Here is a 15,194-nt window from a genome sequence, read left to right on the forward strand (position 1 = left end):
TTTATTTTATGACACGTCAGAAGAAAGAGAATAATGACCGGAGAGGGAGAGACAGATTTTTATTCCTCTACATCACATATGGCCAACCACGGCCCAGCGGGACACATTTGATCCTTGACAATGATTTATGTGACCCGTGGCATTTACAAACAATTTATGCTAAATTTTGTTCGGTATTGTTCGGAAAGATAACTTTGCATCATTTGTCATGTAACAGACACGCTGTGTAAACAACAGAATAATCCAAATCCATGTATATTAACTATTTTTAACTAATAATTATTATTAAATATGTAAAAGTTAACTAACAAGCTAACGAGTTCCTTTGTGTGCTACCATTATAAGTTTATTGGAATGTTTTTGTCATGTTCTGGTTTCGTCTAGTTATCTTTCTTTCAAATTAGACGTTTATTGAAAGTAATGGGGATACTTCTTTGTTATTATGGGAGGTCCTATACTTTCCAATGGGCTCTTCAGCAATTTTTTAAGCAACTCACGAGTCCATAGAGTAGTACCAATTGCAAGGATACCACCGTAACGGGAAAAGTGAAGCCAGCGATTAGTTTCGAACGTGAGTCGCAACAATGTCCAAGCTTAGCGTCAAGACGCAAACCACAAACAAGCGAAATGGTATTATGGTATATCCGCGCGTAGGTGGAACACCAGTTGGCAGTTTAAGCGCTAAGCCGTGCCATAAGTCGTAATTAGAAGGTCGACCCATCTTTCCCAAGAATTGGGTTTCATCTCCTAAACTTTGGTTCTAATTTGTACGCGCTTTGAACAAATAATCTTATCTACTCTCGCGTCCAAGAAAAGCAATAAGTAAAGGAATCACGAATGGTGCGTACTCGCATGAGATCAAATCATAACTTTTACAGTTATTTTTAGTTATATTCCTAAGATTTAGGAATAGAAAAAGAAGCTGTAAAGAAAAAGTTGAAATTAAAAATACACCCAAAAGATTCAAATGTAATTTTTTTTATAGAATCGAATGTTCCTTTTTACGCGGATTAACCCTTCGTGATATTCCTATAACAGGTAATTATCGTACATTGAGTGTAATTCTGTGTAATGAGCTTCGAGTACCGAGTCTTATGTCCACAATCCCCTAATCCGAGGATTACGAGCATGTTTCTAGATGTTTCACACCTAGGGAGTGAGACTCGAAATGAACAGCTTTCTCATCTTTTTTTAACCGTAGATCAGATAATGACTCTTATCGACTCCATGTATGGCTTTCATTGTAAGAACATTTCCTCTCAGGTCTTTCTTTCTGAATAGAATCTATGTATATTATTTACACAAATCTCCCAGGCACGAGGCTCGAAAGTATTGGGGTCCAATGTTAAAAATATTAATATTTCATGAGATATTTCCAGTTTTTGCTGAAACGCATGTTTTATTAAAGGTATTCGAACGTTGTGCAGTCGTATTATAAGTACCATGCAAATATCTTTATCATCTTTTTAACATTGCACCTTAATATTGTATGAATAATTTTCTAAAACAAATTGTATACAATATCCATTAGTGATCCTTGTCTCATGAAATCTGCTACAAAGTGAAAGTTTGATAAATCGTTCGCTAAATATCGAATATCGGCATCGAACATTAAATTTAATCACCGTTTTCAACTTAGAGCGTAACAACAATTGAATTATCCTGCAGAGTTATGTTCATGTTTATCCGCGTGTTTTCAGCTGCTTGCTCAGAGAATAACGGGGAAAATCCTCCTCGAACAATTCAGTTATAACGTTCCAGCGAAGCTTTAGGTAGCGAATTCAATGCTGCCATAAGCACAATCGTTCCAAGAAAAAGCTCGGTACGTCAGCGTGTACTTTCGAAATAGAACGATTCCTTAATAAGCGTAAGTCGAAACTCGTTTTCAATTATATTCCAAAGCGTGCTCGATATAAAGAGCATCCTCTTAAGGGGCCTTTCCACTTTGTGGGATTAAAAAAATCAATTTTTTTTTGCGTTTTCTTTTAGTATGTAGCCTCGAAAATATATCTACCAAATATTAAATTGAAATTCGGAAAACTAACGAAGTTATAGCCTGCTGAAATGTACCACACGCAGGTATAATAACTGGACGTAAAACTTTAAAGCTGTTTTTCTCGAAATTACATTTTTCGACACTGCGTAGACGATAACATGAAAACTATTCAAGATATCAACATCAAATTTATACAGTATCTGTTGAGCGCGGAAGCGGACACGCCGCTTCCAGTACCGCGCTCAGCAAAAAAAAAACCCCGAACAGAGAAAAAAACGCAACAAAGCGAGATTTATGCCAGGGAAGAACATCGACGTTAGTCACTCGAGAATCACACGTGCGTGCCAGTACTTAGCCCTGGCATAAATCTCCAAAACTCGAAACTAGCAAACTCCTCAAGGATAAGGCATTGTTACATTGCGCAGCAGGCCTAAACAAAGGCACGGCCAAGTGGTGTTTATGACAGGGGCTGGGTCCGTCGGCAGCGTGCTGGCCAAAAATCCGGCATCTGCAGGCCAGCCCAGCCCTCTGCATAAACTTGCCACTCTTTCCCTAACGACGACGACGACGACGACCAGGAAAGCAGGAACGCTACCAACGAAGTCAACACTCCCACACGACACGCACCCCCTTCCAAGGGCATCGCGTAAGGGCGATTTGGAAGGGAGGAGACAACATTGGAGTCTTCAAAAGGCCAAGCGACGAGAAAAACGGGGACTTGGTTCTGCAACATCACCTACGAACACATCTTCGACCATCATCATTGTAAAACCAAAAATAACTTGAACCATCAGTAAACCTTGTACATAATCAAACTCTTAAGTCAATCATTCTCTAACTCCTCCATTCGGAATAAGTAAATTATTTCGGAAAGACGCGAGCCCGACGTTGAGTGCCGATCGTTTACTCAACGGATACCGCGAGCCGCAACAGTATCTTTAAAACTGGTCTCTCTATCGCATGAACTAGGATAATTGCGATATATGCAATACTTTTTCTTTTATTAACAAAAAAGTAACCGAATATATGAGGATATTCAGTATCTTTTCGTAAAACTGCCATTGTGCCATTTTTCGTTTTTTTTTTAAAGATCCTAGTTCATGCGATAACTAAACTAATTTATATTAAGAATATCTTTGGTTTTTGGATTTCGGATAACTTGTTCGCAAAATATTACCAACGCAGCCGGACGCCGTTCGTAAAAACTGTTGTTCGTTGATCAACAAAAACTGCGTAATCAGCAGATATTATGCGTTGCAAAAATTCATAAATATAATTAAATATATAATAAATATATCCACAAAACCTGGAATTAATCGCTCTTCAATAGCACACAAAAAAAAAATCATAAAGAAACATGTTTTTGTCTTGCCTACAAAGTAGAATGGCCCCCTTAAATAACCGCTCTTTAAAATAACGAACAGAACGACAAGCTCGATACTATAGCAATCTATTATTAATTGTTAAAATCTTGGAAAAGTATTGATATTATAGAGTTAAATTGCTTGGCAGCTAATATGAGAAATATTAAAAAAAAATAACAATATTTACTACGCTTATTTACAAGAACACAGAACACGAAAATGCAGAAGTATACGCGAGGAATGTTCCTATCGAGACTTTTATCGAGTTTTTACACTTATTACGCCTTTTACGAGCACAAGGGTAGTTAAGTTTGTCGATTGTCAAGTTCCACAGATATCTTCGATATTGTCACCCTTATAGCTACACTTCGTGGGTTATAACTATCGAGCTTACCACTCGATTCAGAAAATACTGGTCCACGGGGGTCGCCGAACTGTTACTCCCGCCATTACTCGTCGTTTCTATCTCTGTGTCTCTTCGCTGCGTCTCCATATTCGCTCCACCAATTGTGGATTATTTTCTACGGAATGCATCGAGACATTTTATTGTAAACCATTAACCCCTTGTGTTAGCATTTAACTGGTGACCTCGCCGGTCAGACTCGTCCATTTAAACCGCAGAGACCGAATGTGTCTGGATTCGAGCAAAACCATTCTCAAAATTAGATTCCGGTAGGTCTGGAAAAGCATAAAATTCTACTCCGTGTACGCGGGGGAATAGCATTTCCATTATCGTTCAAAACTAAATTCTAAGCTTTCGGTACTTTTTTTAAAGAATGCTACACACAAATATGACGTTACTTTTTACATATTGTATTCAATATTGGCAAAATCAAAAACAAACGTACATTCGATATAATAAATATAATATAAGAAGCTTGAAATTCGTGGCGTTTGCGAATGAAAAATTGAATAAAACACGATTTCTACTTCTACGACGTGATTACGTTTATGCAAATGGACGAAAAAGCGTCAAAGTAATAAAAAAATATGACAGAGGCAGCCTTTCAATGGCCTTAAGAAACTGATTTGATTTTTTCACGGCTCCGTCTGATTATGCAGAACGAGTCGTATACATAAATACAGTAATATCATTTTTACGATTCAGGATAGAAAATAATAGAATAAGAAAGAAAGCCGAATGATTTAGCAATGTCTACATTTGCTCAATGTTATTTTTCCCAAGAATATGTTTGAAACGAACAACTCCGTGTTAAATGGAACCATATTTCCTTGCATAAACCTATGAAGTGAGATATCGTACACAACATTAATACAACGCAAGAAAATACACACGTTCCATTGACAAAGTAAACGTATGCATTAAACATGCTCGTTGAATAACATTTTGATGCGTTCGATTGTATGCTTGTGCGCGTTTTCATCTATGTCTATCTTGTGTTCTACTCTGTGTACTATTGTATGCCGATGGGCAGATGGAAACTGGAAGATACTCAAGTCCTATTGGCCAGAATTATTCACGCTGCCTTGATCATACGGCTAACAATAAGCCATATACATTGAAAGCGTCGACCATTGCTCTATCTTCAATCGCAAACACACGCCTAACCCATCCTTACGTGCCCTGGCTTAGTCATTTTGTTTAAATCGAAATACAATTTTATCTTTCGTTTGATTTTACCAAGGAGGATCAAACAGTACTTTTTGCTGGATGTTTGTCTTTAACGTTTTTCGTACGAAGGTTTCGTGGCTCATAATGATCTTATTATCGCGTGCACGGTTATACGGTGAAATTAATGTATGGAAATTGTTTTGCTCGATAACGTGAAAATTCAAGCCAATATGGTGAGATTAGATTAGAACGAAATCGTGTATGCGTTAGTTATTAAAGTCACCGCATATCTACGTCCCGATTTTAGCAGGACATTCCCGTTTTATAGCACTATTATCCCTGTGATTTAATTACTTATAACTTTAAGGATAAATACTGTAGAGTATTAAAACTTGCAACTGTGGCGAACGTAGAAAACAGGCGTGGCACTCAGCGCGTTAAACGAAATTATTTCATTTTTCTAGAGACACTAATCCCTAAATGTCGAATGGTTTTTTTAACAGAGAAAATTCTAAATTAGAAATTTAATGTGTTAAAACTCTGGAACCTTTGGAAGAAATCTTAAAATTCTAGACACGCCGGAAACTGTACTCCGTTGCGCTACAAATGTTTTCCACGAAGCATATTTGTTGAACGTGAGAACTGTTGAAAAAACAATGAAAGAAAGGTTCCCTCGGGAAACAGCTAATCTTTAACAAATCAAACAGACTGGCGCCAGGTCAAATTGGTCATTTAATTAAACGAAGGCGCTGAAAGCTGGAAAAAGGTTAAGGAAGTATTCCGAGCACGAGTACGAGGTAATTTACAATTTTCCTCGCGCGACCAAGTAGTTCTATTGGATTACAATTAAATGGCAAAGAGTATTTTCCTCTGCATGCAGAAGCACTAGTTCACCTTAGCCATACACAATATTCCATCAACGTCATTTATCTATAAAAAGAATCTAATGTTCGTAAAAAATTACACGTACAACCAGAAACGAGGGGACTCTACGTAAAAAAGATAAGTCGAAAACGTGGAATTAAATGTCTTGTGACAAATATAATTTCTCAATACGATCAAAATTGCGAGAGGTGAAAAGTGGACTGCTTAAAATAGGGATCAGCGAAGGAAATCTGTGAAAAATATCTAATATTCAGGTTTAAATCAGGAGGGAATGTCCGCTGGGTCTTTCGGAGAAAATACGAAGAATTCCATTTTATCCTGACCTTAATTGCATGACTTCTATTATTCGACTGGGAAATAAATGGAGTACGTTCAAATCATAGGAATCCCGAAATGAATTGGGTAACGTTATACTATCGAACTGGCTTTGCACATTCTCACCATTCCGTGTACGCGATATCGAGATACCGTTCTGTTGAAAAAGAATTCAAAACGGATGCAACTACCAACAGTTTATTTTCGTTGCGTTCTTTTAATTCCCCGTGTGTAATCTATTTAATACTATGCGCGGTAATAAGCTACAAGCAACAATTTGGAACATAGTGGAGAATATACAGAATATAATATAATAAAATATACAGAGTGCGTGTTATTCTAAATGTTAGAGAATAGAAACAGAGGATCTAAGGTTGTGTAAGTTCTGAGAATAATGGAAAATGTAATGCTTCTATGCAATGTGTACAAAGAACGTACGCGATAACGTGGAAGCCTTGCAGATTTCTTGGCTCGCTTGCCGGAAACCTTACGAGCGTAATTTTCGTTTCCATTGCAATTTAAATAGAGTTAATGGTACCAGGTTTTTTTAACAAAAAGAAACATTACGTTGACCGCGCAAATGATCATACTTTCAGCTGCATGAAATCCATTAAACGTCCTGAACGCAGAAACCTACTTTGTACGTAATTGAAAAAGCAATCCATACTTTCGCTGCAACAACATTAATATCGTAATTTAAACAAAACTCTGTTTCCTTATAATTTTAAACTAAGATCTTTCATAAAATACGAGTAAACTAAATCGAACGTTCAACATACAAAATATGTCTGAAAGAATATAACAAAATTTACTACTACTACTAATACTAATAAGCGTGGATACAAAAATATCCTTTCGCATAATGCGAAACAAACCATCAACAATTTCATGTGACTTCACCAGATCTCTAACTAGAGTACTCTCGTTCCGTACGATATTTGTTTTGAGTACGTCAGTACGTTAAAGACAAAAGATTTCCAGTTCACATGTTTTAAGACTTTTCCTTAATCTTGAGATGTATAATACGCCATACAGAATATGGCCCCTTCAGACTCACTCTGTATAAGTGAAATCGTAAAAATTTACTCGTTCTGTCCTTTTAAAGAAGCATATCTAAGAAACATATCGCGACAAAATCAATTGGCTGTTCAAGATCGCTATCCCACTGTACCATTTAACTACCCTCGCTGCTCTGCCTCTCGGTTATTCGCATGAATTGGTGGACGAGCACAGAACTTGGAAATTTCGTTTGTTTTCTTGCATTATCTCGATCAAATAGAACGTCGCAGAGTGAATCGAATACACGTGGTTGTAAACGAATGTAAGGGATGATCGAGCAACGAAACGACCAAATAATTTTGCAATTCCTGACGGGAAATCCCGCAGGTGAAAACTAAGAGAGCAAAGGCATCAGCGTGGATATGACCCAAGGGCATTCACGGCCTTGCGGAACACGAATGCGCCCCGGAAGTCCAGTTACACGATAAGTACAATGGGAGGTGGCCCAGATTTTCGCAACGATAAGGCTAAGCTCTTCGACCCAAACGTGTCTGGGAAGCAATGCCATTAGCACTGTGATTTACGAATGGACCGTCGAAAATCTCCCAACGAAAATGAATCCGAACGCAATCTAAATCCGGTTATTTTCAATCACAAGTACAATGGACCGTTTCTCAATTCCACAAACGCACGTTCCTACACGCACACCTGGATATTCGAAATATTTGTCGATTTATAGATTACCACCGCGAGCAAGTTCTTTTGGAAGCTGGATTAGTCATTTCTCCAAACACATTTGATTAGTTTTCTCGGCGAGTTGTGTATTCTGTGGGCGGAGAAACGCTGTGAACAGATCGGTGGCGAAAATGAGATTGCAGAGATCGATGAAGCAAATATGGACAAAGGAAAACAGAATAGAGGAAAATTTGAAGGACGATGGATTTTTTGGTGGATCAAAAATCTACTTGGAATCGTCGAGAAGTGAATTAAGGCATTATGTCAAACTGCTTTAAAATATTGTTTGTAAAAGATCCGTTATTTCAACGGTTTATTCCTGATTAAACAATTATTAAAAAGCGTCGAATGGATTTTTGAAAGAAAAATTGACGTAGAACTTCACGAATCTGTAAGTGCATTTACTTACTTAAGCAAAACATTCGAGAATCGTTGAAAGTTCCAAAACTCATCAAGACTGTAAGACCAATCAAGACTTCAAGATCTATTAAGACTTTCAAGACCAATCAAGACTTCCGGATCGACAAGACTCTCAAGACGTTTTGGTATCGAATAATGTTTCAAACGTTTCGGATATAACGCCACAGATTCGAATCGATACAATCCGGTCTTGAGCCAACCGCTGTACAAGGACCAATAACAATTACCACCTTCGATATTTCCGAAACTGTGAGAACGAGAGAACCAATTTTCCGGTAAAAATTGTACGATATTAAAGGGACTATTGTATGGTGGGAACGATTTTTGTACAGATGGTCTCGTTTGTAAGATTACCTACTATATAATAATTTACCTACTAATATAAATCGCTAAGTCAAATACAACAAGGTATAACATTAAGATCGTTCAAGATAGACAAAGATTACTGATGATAAAAATGTGGTCGACAGTAACACAATGTTAATGTGTTGTTATGTTTATTATGACGAATAATGAACTACGCGAAAGATAGCCTAATAATCATCCGTGACAACGTATACATGGTGAGATTAATATCAATGGGTCGATCGTACACGATGTATTCATTTGCAAAACAACTCGACATGGTTCTAACAAGTCAAAAGTGTAAACAATATCCCGTGATGTTTACACTCTTCATTTATTATTAAGATGACGTGAAACATAAACGATCCTGATCTAGTCGAAATAAAGAAGCATTACCTATTATTAGACCTGAACTTCGTCCGAAGACAGTTTTGTTATCCATTTGGTGGGCTTGGAAGGGTATTATTTATTATGAGCTACTTCCACAGGGCGAAACGATTGATTCTGCGAAGTACTGTCCTCGACTGGACGAACTTAAGGCAGCAATTGCCATAAAACGCTCGTAATTGGCAAACAGGCGGGGCGTTGTTTTCCACCGTGGCATCGCTAAGCGTATCTTTAGGCGTCCAGAAACATTTGTTAAAATTCAATTTGATTTCTGCTGTTATCCGATTCTGCGCGAAATTTATCGTTTAACTGTTCGATCATTTCATTAACGCAGTAATATTTTAAGTGCTCCGAACATCTGCTAAACTTCCTTTCACCGCAATTTACATTTTCAAATTATTCGTTCATTAGATCTTAAAGTTTCATAGGTACAAAGTTGTACGAATAACATTAATATATTCATGAAACGCACCACCTTAACTCGATCGATCGACACGTCGTGACGTCGAACAGCTTTCCGTTCAGTTATCGCTGATATTTTCTAATTGCGACTGACAACACGGCCATGATTCGAATAACGTAGTTTCGGTCTGTTCTTTAGTTTTCTAACAGGATCATTTTCCGCGGAAACCGTCGCGAACGTACTAGCTTCCGGTTATAGTGATTGCTACACCAATAACGCAGCATCTTGGAAAATACTTTCGTGAATTTACAGAAAGCAAACACGCATTTTACGAGTGTTTCTCGAAGACTGAAACATTTACGAATGCAATATCTGGGGCACGATATTCTACGAAATTATAACATTACTGAATTTATATGTAAATAGTTGAATATTGTGCAAGAAACCTCTAGTAATATACAGAGTGAATTTAGTCACTAAGGTGAACACTGTTTCTATCGAAGATAAAAGAAAAATTGTGCAGCGCGGTGCAATTTTTCCAGAAGTAAAAGAATCGATTCTATAAAGTACTTTTCTCGTCTCTTTGTCTTGATTAAATTCTCAAGAATTTTTAAACAAGATTCTCGAGTCCCGAATAGCAACGAAATAACTCTAGGATTCGTTTTTCTAATAAGACAGAATCCCGAAAAAACATGATTGTTATTTAATAATCGTTTATTTCAAGCGACGATTAATCCAGACAGCTAGTGTCCAATTACATAACTTTGGATATAGACAACTGTATTGCAATACGCGGTGCCACTCGAATTCTACGTGCGTGTCACGAATGTTTCACGAGCTCAACTGCAAATCAGTGGAATCCGTGGTGTGTTGTCAGTTGCAACGAACATATCGAACGAACATGTGATCGCTACGGGCATTTAGTCTCAGGCCAAGTACATACATACATACATACAACTCCAACGTAACACAAACTCTATGATGCGAACGTTTTACAAACATAACTACGTATCGTTGAAATTTTCATTGGTATCTAAACCGCCAACGTGATATAAAAATTGTCTAATGTTTCGTGACATCTTCGTGGAAATATTTACTCGCTATACGGGTAATTTTGAGTTATACGCTTAGCTTAGCTTCATTTATGGACCAAACTGAGGTACTCAAGAATCCTGACAATATGATTACGCGAAACTATGAACGTGGATGATATAACATATAGATGACGTAAGACATAGACTCGAACTTTAATAAGCTTAGTGGAGGGTGATATATGTAACGAAATAATAAGATAGACTAAAGATTGGGTGACAAGGGCCAATAACCACTGACTGACAAGGTCACTTACACGTGACAGTAGCTGTCAAAATGTTGACAACTTTCACTTTTTCGTCTAATGTTAGCATTACTCAATTTCTTTTATCACTCACTGCGTAACATACGTCGTACAAGTGTTTACTATTAATATCTTTAGGATATTAATGTTTAGGTCTATCACTTGATGAGTGAGTATAATTTGTATTGGGTGATTATGCTATCTTATTACTCGTAATTTCGATTAATTTGCGATTATTTTTCTAATTAATTACTAAAACTAACCACGGTAATCATGAGACAAAAACGATTGAACAAGTAGATTCTTCCTTTTTTTTCTTTAGAATGTATTTTTCAATTTGCTTGAGCTAATGGGGTAAAAGTGAGGCCGGCAGTAACATAAAAGGTATTATGTGCTGTCCTGTAACGTGTTTCGCTTCATCGGACTTTCCAAAAAGTGTCAAAAAGCTTTTTTTACAGGTCAGGTCCATGCTACTAGCACGAATATTTTTTTAATGGAACAGACTCACGCGTATACATTGTACAAAGTGATTTCGAGCCTCGCTACTTTTTCTATAATTATCTGATTAGTTGAATATTTTCTTTGATTGTATCAATAAAACATATATCTTCTTGGCTTTCAAAAATAAGATTTTTTCCCGAAACGATTTGAACAGACTAGAAGTATTCTCTTAAGAGCGCGATTCTTGTTTTATACAATTCGTCCGTGTAATCTTATTATTAATTTAAGTTTCGTGCTTAACCTTCGACTTTAATTTACCAATTTATTACTCGACTCGTTAACTTAAATGTAAGTTGACTTTTAATTCTCTGTTCTTCGCCGGTTCTTTTACTTCTCCTCTACCCTAATTAAAGTCCGTATTTTCTTGTAGATTATTATAACTTATGTATGCTCGGAAAGACTCGAACACGAAGTTCGACAGAATTATAAATGAAAAATCATTGCAATATTGCGGTGAAAATTTTTGCATGCAATTTCCGTCGCTTAATTAAATACTATAAAAATAAATTTAAATAAATTTTTCTCGACAATTGCATAAATTGTCAAAGACAAAAGACATTGTGCAAGTATAATAATTAAACGAAATACTGAACGATGTGGTAGGTACCACGTCTAGTTGCACAGTTAATGAACCTTCTTTGTGCTATTAAACAGATTTACATACATTTTCTTTGATGCTTCATAATATATGTACAGCATAAATTTACATTTTCTACCGAATGCTATTCTTCATTTGTACCTTTTCAAACACTGGTTGAAAAAAATAAGATATTAATTGGAAATGTACTTGTTTCAGGTAGTAAAAATGATGATCGTCGTGGTGGTGATATTCGCGGTCTGCTGGTTACCTTTCCACGTGTATTTCATCATAGCATCGTACCTGCCCGAGATTACGAACAAACCGTACATCCAAGAACTTTTCTTAGGCATTTATTGGCTCGCGATGTCCAACAGCATGTACAATCCCATAATCTACTGCTGGATGAATTCTAGGTAAAATGTAATTTTTAAAGATCACGTAGTTACCTTTAAATGGTGCCTTAAGATTTAGATTTAGACTGATGAATTCATAGCAATGTACATTTAAAGATAAGTACAGCAAACTATTTGGCAGACATGTTTGTTCGAATAATAATACATTCAGTTTAACTGATACTTTCATATCCCAAGTAAAATAATGTAATTACATGCTGTTACTAGTTTAACTTGTTTGATTGCTGAGTTGCATAAATTTTCTAACAGTGCATCTAACTATGAGGAATTATACTCTGTTCATGACTCAAGCAATTTAACGAGACCACTTTCTGATTCAATTTTAATTTATTTTGTGTTTACTAATATTGCTTATCGTGTTTCAAATGATAAATTATGTAATTATATTCTTATGTAGGAATTGTGGTAAGTTTTGTTGCATGATATGTTATCGAAGAACCGCATAAACCGTCGAAGACAAATCCACGTAACGTCAACTCGCCCACAAACAGAACGAAACGGGTGCCGGACGATTGATTCGAAAATAGCCATTTTCCGGAACCGCTTTACACGTCATACACAGGAATTGTTTCCGTGCAATTTACCATATCCTGGGTGTCATCGTTTCATACCAAATAACTGAAATACACGGCTATCAGTAACGGACGATTTTGTCACAGTGAAAAATATATAACATCTAGTCCTTCAATATTTCTACGTCTCGTATTTAAATAAGATTTTCCGCGAAAAGGAAATCTCAATTTTCAACGCAAACGCAATTTCGTACGAGTTTCCTCATTTTCGATCCAAACACGTTCGGCTACATAGTTATCTAACCATCAATGGGATCAAACGTATCGCGAGTTGTATCGAGACCTAATAAAATATGATCGAATCGTGTATAAGTACATAAAAGTAGTTTCCATCTTCGCGAATCGATTCCTTCCGATCCTCTTTCGTAAAGCGGTAATTCGTAAAAAGAGAACTACCGGTAAATATAATCGAATTCTAATCGAATCGATGAATACGTAGTTTGGAACAATAATAGAACGTATATCTAAAACCGTTTCGAAAAGGGAGCTTTCCTGCTTCAAATAGTGGGACAGTTATGAAGAAAACACACGAATAGCTTCATAATTAAACTGTTCTAAGAGAAAACAAACTTCTTCGTCTATAAACTTCGGACGTAGTAAATTCTCCCTTTTCGAAAGAAGAAAGGCGCCTTTGAATAAGTTTTGAACCCATTAATTTAACAAATAGTGAAAGTTATTGTATCTTTCAGATTTCGGAGGGGATTTGCTCACTTCTTTTCCTGGTGTCCATGGATACGCATCCCGCTGGAGCCCGCGTTATCGCGATCAGAAGCCGTAACGTCTCGGTATAGCTGCACCGGAAGTCCTCAGACACACACTAGGATGTCACGGAACGGTACGTCCTCCTGCACGTCCTCGGAACGTCCTTGCACTACATCGTCCACGACACCCACGAGCCAATCACGTTTCGAGCACGACGCCGCCCAAACGGACGAACGAAATTCTTACATAGATTTGCACGACCTCTCGACCAACATCGCTGAGTAACAGAAAATTGGGCAGTAACTGTTTTTTATTCCTGATTACTTTTCTAATTTATTAATAAAAGTAATCACGATAAGAAAAAGAAGTAGTTATAAATACCATCTATAGCCTCTAATTATAAATCAGTAATTTGTAGTGATTCAATGAAAGATCATTTTAGCTTCACTAGCTCTTTTATTATTAACTTACTCGATCGATCGTAAAGCGTAATTAATGATTGACGAGTTAATTATTGATCACTGGCTTGAATAATCGTTAATCGAATTGAATTTTGCCCAACATTGTCAGTAACAGAATCAAAACAATGATTCTAAATCCTTAAGTTCATTTTTTACACGAAAGTTTTTGCGTACAACAGAATATAGTTTTAAAAACTGATTTTAACGAACGAAGAAAAAACAAGGAAGATCGTTTTGATTCTTTTTGCACTTCCGCGCAAAACAATCGCAGATCAAACTACGAGGACCATCGAATTTATCTCGAACAAATGGAATAAAGGACCATTACATTTCTCTCTATATTTCGGAGAAGTATCACTCAGGGCCTAAAATACTATTATAACAACTTGGATTTAAAAATGCCTTCGACGGAAAATAATAATTATAAATACTATTAAGTGAAAAATACTGAAAAGTACAGTAACATTTAATGTTATTGATACTGCTTACATTTTATCTAAGCCAATCGGAATACACAGTCGTATTAACGAAAATAATGTAATGATAAGTCGTATCGATCGTTTTTGTATATTATTTAAGTTAAATATGAAACTGTTTATTACGCGTTTTATACATTTTAGGCCCTGGTTCTATTTTCATCGAACAATACTCGAAACTCACAATCAGACAACATATGGGAGCTTGAAGTTACTTCGTATTTTATAGAAAACACAAACTACAGAAGATTAATAAAGTGAGGTGGTGTAAATAGATCTTCGTTGAACAAAACCGTCAATGTTACAGTATTTTGCAAAATAAATTTACAGTATATCAAAATTCTACAATACTTACAAAAACAACTTAATAAGCCAAACAAAATGAAAAACAATATATCTTTAATAATCAAATTTTAATGTTATTCCACCTCATCTTAACGAAATGTAAAACATATACATATAAAAGAATACTAATAAAAAATTAAAGTGTCGCACACATTTAAAGCAGACGCAAATATTTACAAATATATATTTTTATAATTCCAACTCCGATCTCCCGTATAAAATTAATGAATTTACTTCCGCGCATACAATTTCTGTACGTTAATGTTTCATCTTCCAAGGAACATCCACGAAGTATCTAATGCCGATTTTTGTGAAATTTTGCAGGTTTGTAAAGCAGCCAACAAATATGGACCAATTATTGTTTTAAGTGAAATAACACTCGGCTT

At 36.3% G+C, this 15,194-nt stretch overlaps 1 protein-coding gene across 2 annotated transcripts in view; it reads left to right on the plus strand.

Annotated features, from left to right (window-relative positions):
* LOC122401665 (tachykinin-like peptides receptor 99D) overlaps positions 1-15,194 on the plus strand; it is a 39,819-nt gene that overhangs the window by 23,809 nt on the left and 816 nt on the right. Inside the window, exons 4-5 of one of the 2 annotated variants that reach the window (XM_043403940.1) lie at positions 12,056-12,252; positions 13,514-13,659. In XM_043403940.1, the coding sequence (XP_043259875.1) occupies positions 12,056-12,252; positions 13,514-13,659 (343 nt within the window). Of the gene's footprint in view, positions 1-12,055; positions 12,253-13,513; positions 13,814-15,194 lie in introns of those variants that run through there. The other variant, XM_043403939.1, reaches the window with a different exon arrangement.

This window comes from Colletes gigas, unplaced genomic scaffold (genome assembly GCF_013123115.1).
Source record: "Colletes gigas isolate AHSC1104 unplaced genomic scaffold, ASM1312311v1 Colletes_gigas_Sc00027, whole genome shotgun sequence".
Classification (NCBI taxonomy): domain Eukaryota; kingdom Metazoa; phylum Arthropoda; class Insecta; order Hymenoptera; family Colletidae; genus Colletes; species Colletes gigas.